The sequence below is a fragment of the Lepidothrix coronata genome, unplaced genomic scaffold, assembly GCF_001604755.1.
Source record: "Lepidothrix coronata isolate B3197 unplaced genomic scaffold, Lepidothrix_coronata-1.0 Scaffold60, whole genome shotgun sequence".
Taxonomy (NCBI): domain Eukaryota; kingdom Metazoa; phylum Chordata; class Aves; order Passeriformes; family Pipridae; genus Lepidothrix; species Lepidothrix coronata.
In genome coordinates this window covers 4,568,693-4,590,643 of record NW_016690240.1, presented here as the reverse complement: position 1 = coordinate 4,590,643, position 21,951 = coordinate 4,568,693, and the positions used below count along the sequence as shown (strand labels likewise).

The window sequence follows — 21,951 nt, the reverse complement described above, 5'->3', positions numbered from 1 at the left end:
CTTCATCTTCATCACCCTCCACTCCTGCCTCTTCTGCTGCAGCACAATTGCTGCAGCTCTCAGCACTGTCCAGCACGGGAGGCTTCCCCTGCCCTTCCTTTCTTTTTATCTCTGTAGGAATTCCACAACACCGCTCCATCCCCAGTTCACCTGACCCAAAACCAAGGCATCCAGGACTTCCTCCTTGGAACATCAAGAAATTAATTTTAGCTGATCCTTGACACAAAGCCATACTTTAGAGATAGAGGCAAATAACAACAACAACAAAATTACTTATTAGAATGTCAGAGAAGGTTTTGTTGTTTTTTTTTTTGTCAGAAAGGTCCCTAGAAAGCACAACTAAGAGGAATTTCACCAGGGTAGTAACCAGCCTGGAGAAAATGTACCAGGATTTGAAGGTGCCAGTGTGACGCTGCAGCATGTGTCACATGTAATGGCACCAGTAAGGTGGTCCAGCCACCGCACCCTCTGCTGCTGCTGCCCCACATGCCCAGATCAGGGGATGTCAAGGACATACTGCACTGGCTGTGCCTGAGTGGAAACACAGGCTGGGGCACTGCTGGGGGAATGTGAAGTTTCTCACTGACTGGGAGAAACTGGTGGAATGCAAAGTAAGTGGAGAAGCGTTCAAGGCCATAGTTCAGAGGGTGTGTGTTACTGGTAACTGCTTGTACTGCAGGCTGGCTCTAGTGCATGGGACAGCAAGGGATCCTTCTCCATCTAGGCATGTTTTGTGCTCAGGACTTATTTATGTCGAGACAGCTCTTTTGGATCTGTTATGTGTTATGTTTGTAATCGGAACAACAGATGCTCCTTACAGATTTATAATGTGGATATAAATACTAAGCTGGGGGTCAATTGCAGGCTGCAGAAAGATGGTTGTTAAAGCAGTGAAATACACTGTATAACAGTGTCTTTTGCTTGCTTACGGAATGCAAGTCTGAACAAGGATCAGGATTTGATCACAGTCAGGTGCAAGAGAAACTTTTAGAAAAAAGTTCACAGGGTGTGAAAGCATTTGCAATGGGTCTTGACACCAAGCAGCATCTCACCTTAATCCAAAACACATCTCAAATGAAAGCCTTCTTTCACAATTGTTAGAAGTTTAGACTAGTATTTTATCTGGAATCAGGGGATTGTTAAATATATTAAAGACTGTAACCATGTATGAAGTGGAGTAACAGTTCCCTTTTCCCTCTTCCAACATTGCCAAACTTAACTAACCAGTCATAAATATTCCATATTAAAATTCTGCCTGAATCTGTACTTATTTGTATTTCTGACAAAACTCTGCAAATGGTTTTGAAAAACAAAATAGGAAAGAAGCTACATTTGTGGAGAATTAGGGCAAAAACATCTGCACAAGCCAGAAAAAAATAAACTGAAATTTCACACAAAATTGAGTCTCAAACAAAGAGATTGTAAGAATGACTGTTCAGTGCATTCCATATGACATTTACAGCGGTGCTATCAAGTTAAATACAGGCAGATGGACAGAAAACTTTGGTTTTGGACAACTATTCCCAGAACCAAGATAATAGTAAGACATAGCAACACCTAAAAAAACATTTGCTTGATACAAGTCTTGATAATTCTACACTTGGACAAAAGGCCTAAGTATGAACAGTCCTACAGTACTATTGCCCTTGCCAGGCAACAAGCTTGTGAGACTTTAACTTCAGCTGTTTAAAACCCAGCAGTCTTTTCAGGAACTGCAGAGCACAGCATAATCCAACTGGCTCAGCACTGCTGTCAGCAGAATCCGAGACTTGATAACTCAGGCCTGAGGAGGGCTTGTGAGCTCTGCCAGGCTTCTAGAACTACCTGTTGGTTTAGCACAGCAAAACCAGAAGAGTCTTCTGTATTTTAACAGCAAGGTATTTAAAAACAAAGCTTCTACATCATCAATAGTTACATGTCCCTGCACACGACAGGGGTTTGGAACTAGGTGATCTTCCAACCCAGTCCATTCTATGATTCTATGATACGGAAAGACTCAGCTACACCTGGCAGAACTCATTCCATACTTGACAACGTTAAGTTCTTCATATACTAACTCATTTACCAGAAGTGCAGTTGGATCTATTAAGCTCATTACTTTTATAGTTTTATTGCTTACACGTGTCTACAATTACAAAACAAACTGAAAAACAGGAAATTCCAATTAAACATGAGAAAACTTTTCTTCCTGTGAGAGTGGTATGGGTTCACAACAGCACCATATGCTTGGGTATGTATCCACCAACTTCAACCATGCTGGGATTCTATGAATCCTTATTTCATGTTCTGTCGAACATTTATGGAATAATTTAAAATCAATACTTTAGATGGCCTTCGCTGTAAGTATTGTCTCAAAGAGCACCTGTAAAAAAGCAGTCTTGGAATTCTTATCCTTATTTGATGTTTTAAAAATTATATATCTTGGCTCTTGGCTGAGGCATACTCTGTCACAGACTTCTGCCTTTTGCAACATAAACCGTAAACAAAGACACCCAACAAATCCACACAGTGTGTCTACATCATATGGCCCTCACTGGTCTTCTACATTTAATCGTAATCGACAATTGGCTTTGACGAGGCCTGATAACAGATACAGATGTTGAAAGCTGTGTCTCTGTTAGCATGTGGTTGAACACACAGGCATAGAAGTGCTTTTTAAAACAAAACTGTAAGTTCTCTCTTTTGAATTTGAAATACAGTATCTCCCAAGGTATTTTTAAATGACAAGATGTGGAGAGGAAGTGAATGAAAACCAAGTGGACACAAATTTTAAAAATCTTGCCTTATGAACACAGTACAAATCTTACCATGCTAAAATTATGTACCTAAAATTCCACCATCGCATAGCAATTCACTTGTACCCAAAGAAAGCCCTTCAGGGATCAGTTTACAGCCATGGAGGTAGGATGGCAGTGCTCATTATGAGTTGCTTTGATTTGTTTGAAGAAGCACAAGCAAGCATGCGTAGCAAACTCAGCAAATACTAAGACGATCCCCAGAACCAAATGCTACTGCAAACTGCAGTTGCTATGTTGTGGTAGTATGATGGCAATAGCACATGTTCCTCTGGACTCTACATCAGCAAATCAAACTGTCTAAGAACTGGCTGGTCTGGCCAACTACGTGCAAAAGAACTGGTCAATTGTCCTATCAGTGCTACTCTCAATCTGAATACGCTGCGAGTCCCTTGTGTGTAGTAAACCATGTAAAACTGTAAAGGCTATTTAAAATGCTGATTTCTCTGTAGTTAGTAGCATTTTGCTTGAAAATGTTTGAAGGAGACTACAGTTTTTATAAAAATCAGACAGGCAGTATTTTAACCCATTTCTGGAGTTGAAGGCTGATACACATACATACATCATACACAGAATATCCAGTATGTGTTTCTGTAATTTAATCAAGAACACCTTATTGGGCTGTTCCCATTTGCTTCCATATATTGACAAAATGAAGACATTCCACAGCAGCACGGAGCAAGATTATGGAGAATTGTGAGTTATAAACTACTTAAGGCTTCCTCAAACTGCTACAAAAATAATAACATCTAAACAAAATATTCAGATACAATGTAATATGTTTATTTTTTAATCCAATTTGCAAAGGTCCCTTTTGAAAACAAAACAAGAACAAAAAAATCAACACAATTCAGAGGGCTTATCTCATTTACCATATTCTTCTCCACTCTTCACTTATAACACAAGCAGCAACTTATATTATTAGTGCTCATATAGTGCACTTATATGAATTTTGATTTGTGTATTAAGCATTAAATACAATGTATTTTCCGTGAGCATAGCCCAAAGAGTACACAACATTACATTTTCAAAGCGTATGTTAAAAAAAAGACAATAAATGTATATCCAAGACAGTCAAACTCAAATATTTTGACTTGGCAAATTCTATAACAAGTAACAGCAATTTTAAACTGCGTACAAAGCAGAACAGTGCCAACATGCCTCCGGTCTGTGAGCTATGGTAAAATATCAAGCGCACACAAAAGGAGAGAAGCCAAAGAAACCCACCACAGAGCAAACCTGAGGCACACCCAACTGCGACCGAACTTTCCCACTCCGTAATGCAAAGAGCTCAACAACAACAAAAAGCACTTCTACGCTACAGAAAGTGAAACAGTAAATTCTTCCAAATTTGTCTCCATACTTCTAAACAACTTGTTCAAAAAATTTAAAGATGAACATCTAATTATACCAAACAAATGTACAAACTATAAAGTCAGAGAAGCTCCAGAAGACTGCCACTTTCAACCTTGCATAGTGAGAGCTGGCATTGATATTGCTACCATAGCTTCAGCAGAAGATACGGAAAAGAAAAATCTTTACCTCTAAGTGATGCACATACGTAACATTTTCTTCACAAAATTCAGTTAAACGTTGTTTTAATAAAAGGGAAAACACCTCTAAAAAGGGAGAGATAGTGTTCACAAGCTTAGAAAAAAAATACAAAACCAGAACATTCCGTAACAAAAAAATGAAAACAATAAACATTCCATCATGACAGCACCTATTATCACTAAATAAGCCCCATACATGCAACAAACTACAACTATTGTATAAGGCTGTCAAATTAAGGGTTTACTTTTCGTATAAACAAAGTGTAAAAATAGCAACAAGTTGCGATCTTCAAATTTAATGCTATGTGAGGATTTTGTCTCCTCAGTTTCATTTGGTAGCAATTTCAATATGCATTTGACATAGAGATCATTCATCTAGGAACCGTGATACAAATACATTGTGCCTAGGACAGTATTGTCGTATCTCTGTTCGACCTTGACAGAGTTGGAATGCTCAACAACACTACTAAGTTCAGGGATGCTTTCAGCAGTATCCCCAAAACCATGGTAGTGTCCATAGTGCAAAGTATCTCCAGGGTCTTCAACCCATGAGGGCCGGTTAGAAACACAGCTACTCGGGCTTCCATTCAGATGGAGAGATCCACACATATCAGTGGAATTACTCATGGCTTTTTCTGGTTCCTCAGTGCCATTACTGGTATGAACTCGGTGCCTACTGGGGGAAGTTATTCCAGGAATTACTCCGTTAGGTGTTAATGCTAAGCACTCCTCACGCCTGGCATCCATCCCACTGAGCTGTTGTGCGGTGGTGAAATCCAAATGTCCATTGATGGCACATCCATTTGTCAGTGCATTCAATATGGAGCTACTGCTATTCATATCTGCATTAAGAAATACACCTGTCACCAACAATTAAGAATAAATGGAAATACATAAAAATGTCTCCACTGTACTTCACTTATTTAAAAAATGTTTCCATACACAGCTTTGAAAATAAATCTACCCTTTCTTTATAACAATGTAGGCAGTTCAAAGTAATGAGAGCTGACCAGTAAGCTTGTAACATGGATTCTCATGTTGAAAATGCAACTATCTATCTACATTCAACTTGTAAATATGCCTGTATTATTCTTTGCAAAGACAATGCGAACTCAGATTTTTTTTCATTTAACTGTATGAAATAAGTGCAGCACACAACATTCTGGGCAGTGTTTTCAAAGGCGGAATAAAAGGCATCTTTCCACCTTAACTGTAATGCCCTGTTGGGATGAAAGATTATGTACATACAAGAACTGAGTATCTGTGAGAGAGAGGGTGAAAGGTTGGGTTTTTTCATTTTTCAGCTGTAATTTAACCATGGCTCTTTTTTTTTCGTTTTAGTGGTAACTCTTACAGTACAATATGCACTGAAATAAGTCAAATAAAGAAATGTTATGTTGGGGTGCTACTGTAAAATGTTTCCAAGTTCCTTTATTCAAAAAACACTTCAATTTACCTAGCAGCTTCCCAGATAACATACTGGGCAGGTTTGTATTTAATAAGTTTATAATAGCATCTGTACAAACCACATGCAAAATGCCATACAACAGCAAGAGCAGAGTGCACAGAAGACTAAAAAATGTTATTAGCAGGAAACAAAATTCTAAAAATGTGCATGCAAAAACCACTGACAACTGTTTTGAAGCAATTTCTCCTTTCAAGTTAGAAATTAGTACAATAGGTTTTGTTTCCATGAACGGATTTCATCAGCCTGTCTGAAATGCATGTTTTTGCAGTGGTACTCAAAAGTACTAGCACAAAAAATGCATGATATATTCTGCCTTAAAAATAAAATTTATGTCTATCTATATTGGTGAAGATGAGCAAGGCAAGCATGGAAACTACAGACCTGTGTGGTGACATCTACAGATTTTACATTCTGTGGTTATCCTTGGATACATGCACATATGTTTATGTCCACACTGAACACATAAACCCATGTGCAGAACAGGACTGCATTTACTGCATGGATCCAAATCAAGCCAGTAAGTCTGTTGGCAACTTTCCACATTTGCATTAACACTGGGCTCCAATTTAAGTGACACATAATGAGTACCACTGTTTGACAAGGAAGAATATGAAGTTTTGGTTCTCTATTAGTCTTTTGCATGGCTATTACTTGAAATGTGTATTACAATACTGATACTCCACAGACAACAATACATAATGCCAAGAAATGTGTTCAAAGTTTGTAACTCACTGGATTTACTAACTGGAGTTTCCTGTTTAGTCCCTACATAAGTTAAAATAACCACATCAGCTGAACTCACTAACCACGAATTCTTGTTGAAAGTGGAAAAAACCCCCACAAACTCATCAAGACATCAAAGATCTAATATTTCAGTGATGAAAACGCACAGAAGGAATTTAATATAGTGTTTATTAACTGAAAAGTGCGAAGTTTTAACTTTTAAAAATCAACCATTATAGGCTGGCTTTGCCAAATCAAATCTAACAAAATTGGCACTTCTGTTAGATAATATGCAAAAAGTAGGTAATGAATAGTTCTAGTGATAATTATAGAATGTTATTATTTGTTAAAAATGAGCACCTATAGTAATAGAGTATATTTATGAAAGACAATCATTTTTCCCTAAATAAGAACACTTAGTAATTATCACTGGAAAATATCATAGTCTACTTTTAAAGTGTTGATTATATATATGTATATACGTTTATTCCTAATATATTAAAATACCTATTAATTATCATTCCCTTTGGCGAATCTGATCTGTGGTACAAAGCACAAACAAATTTATGGTGGAAAAAATCAATAAATAATAAGAAATTAATTTCTGAATGTAATACTGCACTATCATAGTAACTCCATGTCTTAACCTACAAAGAGCAAGGAAAAAGCTGACCCAAGACAGTTTTAATCAAACTCTATACATATCCTGGGGTTTCCAAATGCATCTTAATTAAGCAGCCCTTAAAAAACCTAGCGCATTAATATTCAGTAATACTAGTAACATTTTGATTGTCTCATGAAGATTGGTACAAAACACAAAAACTGTTTTCCAAGGTGCACTTGTTCCAAATAGTAGTTTAACACCTGTGATGTCCAGTCTTTTATTTACATAAGAAACTCCGTAGTAGGATCCTGCACTTACGCCACTGTGTCTGAACAAATTCTGAAGATATGATGTATGTCTAGATTATTCTTTATAGTATTTGTTGTAATATTTTGACTACAGCTTTGTCATAACATGTTATTTTCAAAGCTAAGATATATTTCTGTATCGTCTTGTTATTAGCAATTAAATCTATTTAATCAAAATTAAATGAATAATTAAAATTATTTCTGTATTTCCTTTAACCTGAAAGTATAGCAACAAAAAGCAAGGCACAACGTAATACAAGCCTCAGGTTAAAAGTGAAACAGTCCTCGTGGATTTCTGTTTATCTGAAATACTAAAAAACAACTAATAAATCTTCTCTTTCACAATTACAATACATTGTGTGAAACAGCTAATTTTTGATGCCTATTAAACCCCCAGTATAATGGGTGTTACAGCAATACAATAGTTTCCAAGACTCTAGACAACAATGTGCAAAAATGAAGGACTAAATTTTATACTTAAATTAAAAATAAAATGCATATTGATTCTTGCAACGACAAGGAGTTTGCATTGCAGAAACAGTATATATTTCAATTTCTTTTGGTCCAACAGAAGTACTCTCCTGTTGTTTGGTGTCTTCAACCATTTGAATGTTGTTGTAGTTAACAGGAAACTGTCCACTCCCACCTGATACAACAGCAAACTCTCTATCAACGTGCATATTGTCAGCATCGTCCTCAGCTCCTCCATTCATCACTGGTATTAAGCCATCAAAGCTGTAAGCTGATAAAAAAAGGAGTCAGGTTTAGTCACTGGTGCCCACTTCAAAACTCAGCCAACAAACAGATGAGTACTTTGATTATTAAAGCAAAAACTTTACAAAGAAATGTAAATTTTACACATCTGAGAGCTTCTGATGTTCGAGATTCAAAATGCAGAGTAAGTAACTGCTAAGTACTTGCTCATTCATTTCAATTCCTCATAATGGAGAACTATCAGAGCACCTATGAGACTTTGCACCTACACATCAAGCTTACTAGTTTGGTGAGCTAAGCAGTTGAATAGAGAGCAATTTAAGTTACTCATGTTTAGGCTGCTCTACAGCTAGTGTCCCCAACAGATAAAAAGTAATCTCTACCTCACAATTGTCTACTGTCAGTCTAGACTATTCCCTCTTTCACTCCCAAGGGCCAGGTCCCAGTAATTCACCCATTTGCATAACAGACTGCTTCACGGATCCCTTCAAGAGCTGAACACACAGTTCTGAGACAAGCTGGCAAGCGGTGAGACTGCTGTGGGGAACGCTTTAATAAGCAAGATGGGCTCAACTTCACTACTACTTCTTATACCTACTACCCAGAGGGCTGCTCCAGTCCTATCCCAGCAGGCAGGCCCTGCCTTGCTCTCACACTGGCATTAACACATCTTGCTATTTACACTGCACACACTCATGTTATAAAGGGCTGCTCTGGTAGACTGCAAGTCAGCTTTCATTATCTTGGGTACAATCAAAATTTTCATAAACTGTTCAGTTTTAAAGAACTTTAAGCAATAGCTAAAGTGTTCCAGGGCCAAAGAAATCACAGAGGGCTTAAGTGACACCAGGGCCCTTGGATCAGCAGGCTTCAAACTCCCTTAAACCAGGAAACTAAAGGCATTTTCTCCTAGTTACCTACAGGAATGTTTCATGTGCCATTTCATGCCGGCCAAGTTAAGGGTGCACCTGGCAATGCTCTCCATCCCCACCTCACTCAGAACACCCAAAACAGCCATGATACTGATACAGTCAGTCACTGATCGTGTGCAGCAAGTCAGTACCTTTGTGCAACACACAGTGCAAAGCCAGCCCATTGAGGGTTGACCAGAAGGGCCAGGATTAGGACTGCCATGAACAGCTGTGTGACCAGATGGCCTGGTGTGCATCATCATCATCATCATCATCATCATCATCATCATCATCTCTGACCCTGAGCACCACACTCTGCTGACCTGCCCAGGCAGAACAGTGAAATTTCTGGAACTGATTTCAGAAGAACAGACATAAAACCCAGCTCATGTTTTTAAGTCAAAATGAAAAACTACCTGTATATTCTGAGAGCGGCCACCAACTTACTTCAAGTTCGGCTTCAGCCTTCAGAACTCATTTTTGCACTACCTTTGAGAGAGCTATTACTTTGAATCATGGCATATCGTGTATCAGTGGCACTTAATTTTGAGGTCAAAGATTCACTACTATGCACATGGTAGCAGATCCATGTGTATGCATTTAAACAGAATTACAAGTAATCCCCATCCAATGCCCAGTTTAGCTATTCCAGAGCAAAGTACAGCTTAAGCATTTATCTTCTTCCTATTCTACTGTTAGAGGTTCTTGTATGGGACATATATTGTCACAAAAAGTAATTTTTTTCAAAGCAGTGGTTATTCTGAATTGGGGCATGGCCATCAACACCTGCAAATACAGGTTGCTTGCACTCTTTGAACATCTGGAGTCTCCTGTGTAAATAGTCTTTAAAACACAATAGGTCACTGTGGTTTTAGTAAGGGCAAAATTAACACAAAATTGGGCTTGTTCTGTAAAAAGGCCAGCTAGGCACAAAGATGTACTGATGACTCCTTATTACTCAGCTCTGTTGTTTACAAAAATGCCTCAGGAACAGTGATTCATTCTCACTGCAACAGACTTTTTACATCAATACATAGCTATTACTGATGCTGATGTCTCTGAGGGCAGACACGTCAGATTAGAAACTGCAGCTTTCACAGCTGAGATGCATCTTAGTTACTCCAAAAACCTTCAAGCAAATGCAGTAAAGCTTTTGCATTTGTTTGCAGAAGTCTTAAAAAGTCATACTGGTAACGATTTAAAAAAAATTATCTACTCAATTGCTTTTCCAACATCTTTGTAATTACTTGGGAGCTCCTGTTCACTGCATTGTCTTTTTTTTTGCTTGATCTAACTTACGCACTGGACCAACTGTTTATAGTGAAAGGTGATGCAGATGCTGCTATTTCATGGAAACACAGAGAATACACACAGCTAGCCCAGTGCCACCCCACAGACTTTGGGGAAACGCTGCCTACGGACCAGCTTGAAGCCACATCCTGAAGCTGAAAGGGATGGCTGGTTAGGAACATTCAGGAGTGGCTCTTCAAAATGAAAGATGAATTTTTCTGCAAGCAGTGCCTCCCAGTAGCAGAACATCAGTGTACTGAAGACATCTTTCTGAAACTGTTATGGGCACCTGAATACTGGGCAAATTTTCTTATTCTGTGTATCTACTTAGGACATTATTCCCTAAGTCTTGCATTTTATTGCACAGGGACTCATCTCCAGCATGAAATTTATCATTTAAACCAGCTACATGAAGCAACATATCCTGTTCATGACTGGCTATGAAGTACCCAGTTAAGGCCTCTGATCCTGCTATAGTTAGAAGTAACAGCCAGATAGCAAGTACTGAAAATACTACAGTGTCAATCTTGATGTAATTATGTTGCCCATGTCATATTTAGAAACATGGTTTAGGCCTCAATTTCCCTCTTATTATCTGGAATTAAGCACTGTTTAAGCCCATTCTATTTGGCTCGCTGAAAGGCACGTATGTTAGAATAACATCAATTTTAACTGAAAGAAGACCCTTCAACAAAAACCCATGAAGTCCCTTTCCTGATGTTAACCACAGGAAAAAAGGAGTTGGAGTGCAGAATTGCTGCTTTGTTTTTAGTAAGAATTTAATGTAATAGGCAAAAGAAAGGAAGATATTTTTTATCATGTTACTCAAGGTGTGTATAAGATGTAAAAAACTTCTTCATAGAGCTACCAAAAAATATCTTTGGGTTGTACTACTGTGTCATTGCTGGCAGAGAAAGCAGCAGTATCCTCAATGCACAAGGCTGAACAAGAGTCCTTAAGATTCATTTTAGTCTTACACCCTCTGTTAAGACAGCAGTTCCCCTTGGAGCATGATCCTGGAAACTTGAGGTATGTTAGCTTACAGACATAATCCCTCTTGATTTGAGAAACCTTTCTGCCTTAAATTTCTTTCATTCATCTTACCTAGCACAGAGTTTCTGAATTGTGAATTAATCCCCAAGTGGAAAATTACCATCAGAACGTCCGGGTATCTATGTGAATCAACGCAATGTTATTTGGCTCTCATGAAGGTGAAGAAACTGAGGAAGGAGTAGAAACTAATTTTAGCTCCTACTCCTCTGCATAATTATTCTTGGCATCGTGCAGCTATAGCACTCTCTGGAAATAGAAATTTCTGAACACGCCAAGATGATGACAGGGAGAACTGGGATCTTGTGGCATGGAATTATATCCATCTTCTTCTTGGATTAATATGTAATTTAGATATGTGAGTTTGTCAATAATACTCAACATCCACTCCAAAAGGCTTTAAAATGTTTATTTTCCTTTCTCAGCAACAGTATCAACCCACCCCTTTTACCTCTGGGGTCTCACCTTCTGTTCTAGCCTTCTTTGCTCCAGCAGACTCCGTATCTTCAAAGGATCTCTTTCGACTAGTCCCACCACTGAATGGATTGGGACCTGCATTCTGATGAACCCCATTTAAGGTGCCATTGCTATAGAAACGATTCAGGTGACTGTTCTGGAGGTTCAAGAGAAACTGGGCACATTCTTGGAAGCCCTGGGTATGTGCAAGGTCTGCTGCTGTCAGGCCACTGGCATTTCTCAAGCTGTACAATACAAAGAAACTGAATTACACTCATTCATCACGCTAGCTTGCTGCTGCTGCTGCCCTTACTATCTATCTGCAGGTGATGAGAGAAAACATACACTTAGCAAATTTCCATTAAGAAATTAGTTATTAATCTTAGTTTTATAACTAACTTTACTTTTTGCACATATATCTGGCATCTAAGCAAAATTTGGGAGACAATACACTGTTAAATAAAATCAATATACTATGTGCCTTAAACCATCTTCCTATTTAAACTTCTCAAAATGCTTTATTCTAAAGTAGTCTGAAGTATCTGATCTTTACATAAACTTCAGACTAATTAAGTGTTGAATTTTACCATCTTCTGCATTTTATTCTGCAATCTATTGCTTTAACGTGAGCAAAAGATCAAATACTCAAACAAACTTAAAATGACTTGGCAATTGTCCATGGCATTCTGGTTTCTAAAGTAACAACAACAACACTATTCTTCCTAACAACAAAATATATACATATATAGAAAGAGATAGATAGATAAAGATGCTATACTTAGTTATGCTTTGCTTATACTTTTGTTTCTGGTTTGTTTCTCATTTCAAAGTGTGTGACATCATAAGTACTGGGACTTGCTTTGTTAATTTGAATCAAGACTTTTCTGTGCATGAGAGAATGGCATTGATTTTGAATATTCTAATACAAGGAGATTATAAATGAAATCATGGAGGACATGTAGAGAGGTAGAAGTTTAATCTGAAGAAGTGCTCTATATCACATACATTTACACAAACATACAGTACATTTTGTGCTTATAAATTTAGGCTAACTTCATAAGGAAGAGCATAAAAGTGGAGATAAGAGGGCCAGAAATTACAAAACTAGATGGCGAAGCAACAGATGCTAATCAATCTTTCATAATATTTTTCTGCCTTTTTAGACAGATGTAACTAGTCAGAAAAACTGAACTTTTGTTTCTTGGCTTCAATAGTTTAGACAAGTCCATTACTTAAAAATCCAGAAACAGACCAGCCAACAGAAGAAGAATTCAGGAGCTTAACAGACCCGATCCTCTTGAAACTCATATGGAATAGAAAAGAACTCAATCCAGCTCATATGAAGAAACCAAAGAACAAAACCCAGATTTGCTTCCTAGATCATTGTAACTTATTTGCTATAAAAACGAGACTTTAGAAGTTGCCTACTGCAGCAAGACTATTTCCATAAATGGATAAATCAAAATACTACAAAATCACAAAACCTATTAGGCTAGACCAGGGTTAATTTCATTCCATACTACACTATTCTAAGTCACCACTAACTTGGACTACTAATGAGAATCCAGAGAACAGCTGTCAAGAGTGGTCTAACAAGTAAGACTCTGTAAGACTGAAAAACCTAGTTACGCAAAAGAAATGAAACTTCAAGGTGGAGGTATTACTTTTGAATACCCAGAAGACAGCTGCAAAAGAGGATCTTCTGTCCATCCAGTGCAGGCAGTATAAGAATGGGATTAACACAAACAAAGGCTAATTAAAGAGAGGCATCAGGAGAAAGTTCTAGAGTATAAATGTTGCTGGATCTTGAGAGGTGTCTCTTTCTCTCCTCATTTTAAGAGCAGCCTATGATTTCAGAAATTCTGCAAAATACAGTCAATCCTTTCCCATGCTGAATCAGGTGGTTTGTTGAGGTCTCAGCTAACATTCAATGCTTTTAGTAGTTCTGATTTACTTGTGCAGCATACAGATGTAATACAATGAAACTACAGCTGGAGAAACAGAAATTTCAACAGATCTGTTTTGGTAAAAAAAAATAGCTCAGTTCTCTAAAATCTGTTTTAAATTTGCAAGCCTCCAAAGAATAATAAAGGAGATCTAAGCAAGAGCAAATTAAAGATACATGAAAATAAAAATGACACAAACAATATGGTATTGAATGACCGCCTAATTTAATAAAACTTCAAGGAGTCAGTAATTCTATTACTTAGCAAATATTATTGAAAAATAACTCTGCTTTGAAAAGTTGACTGTAAGGCAGACTACAGTTCAGTAACTATTCCTCAAAGGAACGTCAATATGAGATGCCAGAGGCATTTAGAGATGTACAACGATCCAAGTGTGTAAGGCTACATGACCAAACTCTAGGAAAGAGTAATTATGTTTCCCAGACACAAAATAAATGAACTTAAAAGATTTTGTCATATTTTAAAATGTAATGACCTTTGATATTTTAAGATCTGTCCCATCTTGAAGAGATGACTCTTAACAGGGAGACAGAGATGTACTTGTTCTACAGAAGTAGTTTGAAAGCACTGCATAGGTTTTTAGTGGATTCAAGCCCACTGGATATAACATTCTTGCTTCTAAGAGTTTAGAAACCTTTCTTGTAAGTGCTAACCTGAATTTAGCTTATCAATTTCAAGAGAAAGTCCTGTGTTCAGAAGTTAGTAGTGGAAAAACAGAAAAAAGTTCAATCAAATAAAAGGAGATTATGGATTCTGGATGACTCCAGAAACCTTTAGGTCAAATGCTAAGAAAGAGAACACAACTGTCAAATTCCCTTTGCTCCCTCACAGTTAGAACACTAATTTGAGTATCTTCTCTATATATCCACTTGTCGCTGTTAATTATTTTAATCAAAGCTTGATTACTTTCAAATACTTTCAAATTTCAGCTTAACTGGCTTGCATTTCAATAATAATGTGAAGAAGAAGACGAAAAGCTGACAAATTCTGAAGAAACTTTCTGTCACTTCCTCAAAACCAGGCTAGAAAGATAAAAAAGACCTATTTCCTTAGCTCACTTTTCTAGTCTTCTCTAGGAGGAAAAATCTGTCAGTGAGAACACAAAAGGTAGCAAGGGCTAGCTATGCTATATTATACATGTTATATATATCATAACAAAATGCAAGTAATCCAAGAGAAAAACCTAACTCAACTAGGAACAAAGTAGGAGAGAAAACACTCTTAAAAGATATCACAGGATTTTACCAGATTAGAATAGCTTTATGCATTTCCAAAATAATTTAGAAATACTGTCATCACTCTAAGAATTCTGAGTGTGATACAGAAAAATAAAGTGTAATACAATCCTCCCAGAAACTGTGGAGTACTTGAATGAACTAAAAAGCTCAGACATCTATTAGACCATTCTTTAAAAGCACCAACCTGGACTTGGAGCAGAACCACCCTGTTCCAGCAGAAGTTACAAGGAAGTGGGAACACATCTATTACTAAATGTGCAGTGCATGGTCTGTCTCAAATGTTGCCAATGGCTGAAAAGGAAGCAGCTACCTGAACTTAGCCCAAGAGCTAAGAATGTAAATGTCATTACTGTACACAGTACAGTATAGATTACAAGGACAAAAATAGAAACGGCTAAGAGGAGTTCAAACTCTTATGCACAATTCCTATGTCAGCCCTTGGTTATGAACCACAATTATAAGTAAACTGATTGTCAAGTGAAAAGGAGAAATAGTAACTGAAGATTTATTTGGCTCAGTCTGTGTGGTTAAAAAATAAATAAATTAAAAAATCAACAAGCAGAAAACTCAAAGAGATAATCACTATATTCAAGTAAATTTTCAACTACTTCAGTTATTAGGTGTCCCTTGCTTGAAAGGTACTTCATTTCTCACAGATGCTGACATAAAGAAAAAGAATAGGTAAAGGATATTATAACTGAAAGTAACTTCAAGACCTGGGCTGTGAAAGAAAAACAGCAGGGAAAAAATGTAAACCACTGGACAACATGGACAGAACTATCTCAAATGTTATGTTTCTTGAAAAAAATTCTTTTCCACCCATCCTCCATTTCTTTAATAAGTTAAGAGTCCCTTCAGTACTAGCATTCATCTTTTACCCTAAACACCTTGAAATAGTGGAAACTCCAAAGAAGCTTGGAACACACATTTGACATAAACCTTCAGGTAAGCTGTCCTTTTGTCACTGCTAATCATACAGCAGATACAACAGCTCTATTTCTGTAACTCCGTTATTCAGAATTCAAAAATGAGTGCAGAAATTTCTTGCAGGTTTTTTGTTATGTAGGGTTTGTTGTTGGCTTTTTTAACCTTTTTTCCCCCTGACAAATATGCCAAACTTGAGGACAAGCTTATGTTGCTTTTGGAGGTTTTTCTCTAAGGTAGGGACTACCTAGCTGAAACAAGACAAATAGCAAGCTACACACATGGCATTTTTCAAAGATGATCTTATGAAGGAAGAACCTACCAGCATGGAAGGTACAGAAGGATGCAATAAAGTTGTAAATAATAAAATCAGAATAAGTCTTGAAAAGTTACATGTGTTTTACAATTAGTCAGCCTTTATTAAACAGCATTCATTGACTTGGTGCAGTATATTCATTGACTAGGCTGGCCTAGTTACTGTCAAATTGGACAGCTGTGCTCCAAAAACTTAATTCCTTTTCCCTTTAGTAAAAAAAAAGAAAAAAAGTCAAAAACCTTCTGACTGAAGGTCAGTCCAGTTCAGGAATAGGTGGAAAAACTGAAGAAAGAAGAGTAAAGCTCTGAAAATATCATTCCCTTTTTGGCACCTACTCCAGACAGGAACACACGTGAAGGCTTGAACTGACAAACAGGAGAAAAATTCCTTACTTAACATTGCCCAGGGCTAAACACAGTTTTGGTAAGTTGTCAGAAAGTCAATCCACTCCATGTTTAGAAAACACATACCTTGCATCCTTTCCAAAGCAATTCAAGTATTTGAAAAATGACTGAGTCCTGTTAAGGTTCTTTCACATGGCAGCACTTTTTTGCTTTACAGTTTACTCACTGTTTCCATGTAATTCTTATTAATAGAAACAAATTAGAATCATGAAGCATGATATTATTTACCCTCAGCCTTCTTGTAGGCTAAAATCCAGGAGCTGGAAATAAAGACATTTTGTTTTCTTCAAAGTACAGAAGCATAAGATGCTAACTCCAAAGCAAAAGAAGAAAGACAAATGTAACTGGAAGGATACATTTTCGTATTATAAAGTTATTCTAAATGGAAAAAAATCCACGAGAAAAGTTGACAGAAGTCTGAATATGGATGAGTAGGTGATCTTGAAGTTCCTTGACAGATGAGACTTGAATTGTTGTGTAGTGACAGGTGTTTTATAAATAAACTCAACACGTGCACTGATATATTGAATTAAAGCTCTGACTTTTGCATACATATTTATTCACACACCTAACAGTGCTTAAAACAACACTCTTAGAACAAATTTTTCTTCTTCCATCAAGTGATGTCCACAGGAAGTCTTCAAAACGGACTAATCTTGTTATGAAGAAGACTTTTTTTTTTTAAATTTCCATTTTTCTTCCTCTGGTTGACATCATCTGAACTCCCATTCTAAAGGTTGAGTTCATCTGAGAGTCGTGGTAATCAAATTAAAGCAGCTACAAAGAGGACACTGATGAAGCATATGTTTAGGTATTTCCTTCTTCTGAAAAGCATTTTCAAAAATGTTGGGTGGCAGTGCAACTCAATTGTTGTTCAAAACCAAAAGAGACAAATGTATTATCTGACCAAACAGGACTGGTGTATAGAAACATGAAATTTACTTCCATTTTAGATTTATTTAGCAGGATGTTTCTATTATTTCAATCTAACCACAATTTGTTGTTTTCAGAAGTTCACTAAAGGAAGGAAAAAATCTGATGCAAGCTCTCAAAACATAATCAAGATACTTCCACTATGGTTAAGTCAGGAATAATTAAAAAAAAAACATGAGGAAAAAAACCCCAACAACTAAAAACCTAGAATTGTTTAAATATCTATATGCAGGAAAGATTTGCTTCAGGATAACTTACAAAATTTACTCTTCAAAAGATCTGTATAAAGAAAACAAAGACTTGTGCTTCTTGCATTGGATTCTAAATTATACTGAATTTATTTTTAAAAAAATTGCTTCTAAGTTGCTTCAGTTGTTCCTTTTTCATACTCATTGGTGGAAAAAAAAGCTGTGTTTTTAACATTTGAAATACAGTATCTTCCACTTATAATGTCACATACCTTGAAAAACAAAACAAACATTTGCTACAAAAAGTCAACAATAAATATTTTTGAAAAAACATTCATATATGTAAAAAAAAATCTCCTAAATGTTTAATTTGAAATAGTGATTACAGTGCCTACAGCTCACTGTGTTTTTGTTAATGCCATGCGACAATCTAAGAAAATAAACCACAGTTTTCGTATATCAATGTAATATCTGTTAAAAATTACTGATCTCAACTTATCTATTGTTAGTTTACAAATAAAAATGTAGATAACTGTAAATTAGGGTAAGCAAAGCATGCAAATCTATAGATTCTATATCTGAATTCCTAGATTAGCATTAAAACCAATCACCGCAACAAATACCTCAACAGTATGCCTTGTGTGCAGAAAGGAAGCGATACTGAACATTCAATGCCACAACTGTAAGGTTTTCGGAGAAGCACCTGTGGCAGTTTCAGCAGTTTCTATATGGAATGCTCCCCCTTTCTAGGATTACTTGAAAAAATCAAGTCAATTCGAATTACGTAGCTGTAAAACATTGACATGTGTAGTTTTTACAGTTTCAGAATCTTCTGTTTGATTTAAACGGGCAATGGTGCATAAACAGGAAACTTATATCATAAGGGATCACATATTTGCAGGCAACATTAAGATTAAAAGTACATTAACATACATAAAGTGCTGTAGCACATTATTCAATATGTAAGCCATTACCATGTGACCACCTTAACAACAAGATACTAAGCCTTTTATGCCTTTTAAAGCATTATTACTTTCATCCTGAAACCAATTTGTCAGTTCTTCACTGAAATTTATACAGAATGGATTAAAATTACCGGTCAATTCATGGCTTCAATTATTTAAATTTAGTAGGCTGTATCTCAAAAGAATTAGTAGCTATTCCTATACAAAAATTAGCAGATACAAGGATTAAAACAAAACAAAAGAAGAAAGAGAAAAAAAATAAGATCAGAATACTAAAACGCCCACAATGAGAAAAAAACGTTTCCTATATAAACAGCAGTATACTAGTCTAAAATTTCTAAAGCAAAATGATTTTAAAATACTAAACTTTCAGTGTTTTAACCCTTTGGTGTCCAAATACAGAAGTTATGAAATAGCTTCAAACTTTTTTTTTTTCTTCCCAGATACCAAGAGAAAAATACTCTTAACTAAACAGATGTGTGTCACTGCTGGGGACAGCTATAAAACTTCATGCTAGAATTACACACTGGGCTTCTACAAAAGCACAAGTTGGTGCCAAGTTTTTATTTCACAACAAAGCATTTGGCAGTTGAAATTGTTTTAGACTTTTAATAACAGTGGTAGAGTTTCTATGAACATCCTCCAAATTCATAACAACATGAATATACTGGAGAGAAGAACTCTTCTACATGAAGCCACTTTTTCCACATAAAAATCAAGGTGAACTATAAATTCTGCAGCCATAATTAGCTCCTAGATACTTTAACTCATGACTAAACAAACGTTGGCAGAAGAAAGAATTCATTAACTATGGTAGGCAATGTTAGAATTACCACAAGCATGACCATCAGGTGGTGATTTATGCTGTATCTGTATTCCCATTTATATGCTTTAATGAAGACTTTGATCTACAGTATCTTTTGTAAAAAATATTCACATTTCCAAGTAAACTTCTGCCTCAATAATATAGGCCTGTCTGACTTGGTCTGGTACCAGCAAGCAAAAATATTTTTAAATTCCTATTTAATTATGTAAGAAGTGACTCCTGAATACAACTGACAAAGGGAAAGTATGAAAGACTATGGTAGCTCTCAAAACAACAGTCTGATTGCAATACAGCATAGAAGACCTTTCCTATTAAAATGAAAATATTTCCCAGATCACTGGCAAAAATGAATTCCAAATAAGCGTCTTTATAGTACTGCAGCTACTTTAAAGGGAAGAGTTACCCAGCCAACCTTATGACAATGAGAATTATCATTGCTGCTGCTTTGATGTTTCTAGAAACCAAGAAGGAGTTGCAGATAAAGTTGCTTACAATGAATAAAATGTTATGGAAAACTATGAAGAAAAGGTTCATTGCAAACTCTGACTTGAAAAGATAAACAATCTTGCAATACAGATTCGGTCAAGATGCCTCTAGCAGCAAATAAAATGATGTTATTTCTCCTCAACATAGCAACTGAAAACCAATGATAGCTTAGAATAAGAAAAATGAAAAAAGCAAGCTTCTCTCAGATGTGCTAAACTTGGAATAAAGTTCAAGTGATTCAGTACAAAAAGCATGGACAGTGAAAGCCTGTGAATAAAACTGAAGAAAAGAGGTAAATTAATTTTAAGGTATTTTTGTGCCAAAAGGGGGGAGGAAAATCAAGAGTGAAAGGACAATAAGTATTAGATGGATTAATTATTTTCCCATAATAGAGGGAGATTACTGAACTACATGATTTTTTTTTTTTGTGACAAAAATAACTTGACGCTCTCATTCAAGTAGACAAAAGACCTTTTGGATTAAGAAACTGCTGAAGTACATAAAACCACCTGAAACAAGCTTCACAAGAAAGTTTTTCAAACTTAGATTTTCCTCCATTTAAAAGAAAACTTATCTATCATGGACAAGCCACCTCAAGAAAAGAGAATGAAGCTGCAGAGTAACATTTTCCCTTAATTACAGCTGCCAAAGCTCTTTAGTGTTGTTAAGCACATGCTACCGGTTGTAACAGGTGACACGTGACACGCATTAGAAAACTTTTCTGACTAACTTGAACATGTTCTGGGCCACGTCACAACTACCTGCTGGTTAGCTACACAACTAACTGTACAACTAGTACAGAGGTACTAGCTGATCTGTGAACAACTTTACTAAGAAGACAAACTAGATCAGCAAACAAAACCCAAACCAACACAGCAGGTTAAAGCAAACGCTGCAATCAACAATTCTCTCATCACATATCTAGTCAAAGTGTATTGGCAGATCAAGCACAGCACCTGTACAGATCAAGCACAGCACCTGTACATGACCACCACCAACGTCTGGACTAACCATCAGAACTATACAGACTATTATATTTGGGAATATACTGTGCATTTGTTTCTTTCACTGTAACTCTGGCCAAGTTCCACTTCATAACGCTTTGGTTTCTTCCCCTGACTTAACTGCACCCAGATATCTGTTGCCAGAATAGCAACAGAATAGCTTATCTTAGAGAAAAAGTGAACATCAGCACAGTATCTTAGTGAAGGCAGACCACTGCCAACAAAAAACCCCAAACATTCCTGTCAGAAATCTGAGATATCCTCATAAAAAAGTCTTGGTAACACTTCAGTGTTCTTTATCCAGCTCCTTTTGACTGAAGAAAAGCCAAGAAACCAGTGCTATGAGGCTTTTCACTGAAGAATAAGCTATCCCATCAAGCTCACACGTATTTTGTGACCTTCCTCTGTATGTTCCAGAAAGGTCATAAAGTAATGATGGACTTTACTTTATTCATAAGAAGCACAACCTCTCATAATTCTGCACTATTTCAGAGCTGATGTCAGTAACCACTGTTGTTATTCCACACCCATGAAGAATAATCCACATTCAAATTGAACACAAATTCAGTGGTAAGAGTTTTCCTCAGTTTCCTGCAATTATTTGAAAAAGTTGTAACTGTGAAGACTACTGGTTTCCACGCTGTTTTACTCTAAGACTGAGTCTCTCTCATTTTTTATCAGTTATCCAGGCATATACATTCTACTTCAGTATTTCAAAATCTTTTCTTGAGACTAAACCCAAATTACTACCTTACCTCATGGTCACAAGCTCCTACAAGCCACTTAAAGTTCTTCTACAATCACAGCAATCAAGTAAGAAACTAAACG

The 21,951-nt window shown here is 36.5% G+C and overlaps 1 protein-coding gene across 2 annotated transcripts in view; it reads right to left on the bottom strand.

Annotated features, from left to right (window-relative positions):
* Window positions 1-3,556: 3,556 nt before the first annotated feature.
* Window positions 3,557-21,951, bottom strand: part of ANKRD10 (ankyrin repeat domain 10) — a 37,770-nt gene continuing 19,375 nt past the window's right edge. Inside the window, exons 4-6 of one of the 2 annotated variants that reach the window (XM_017817333.1) lie at window positions 11,882-12,117; window positions 8,098-8,193; window positions 3,557-5,190 (exon numbers count right to left, since the gene is read on the bottom strand). In XM_017817333.1, the coding sequence (XP_017672822.1) occupies window positions 4,724-5,190; window positions 8,098-8,193; window positions 11,882-12,117 (799 nt within the window). In that variant the 3' untranslated portion in view covers window positions 3,557-4,723. Of the gene's footprint in view, window positions 5,209-8,097; window positions 8,194-11,881; window positions 12,118-21,951 lie in introns of both variants that reach the window. The other variant, XM_017817332.1, reaches the window with a different exon arrangement.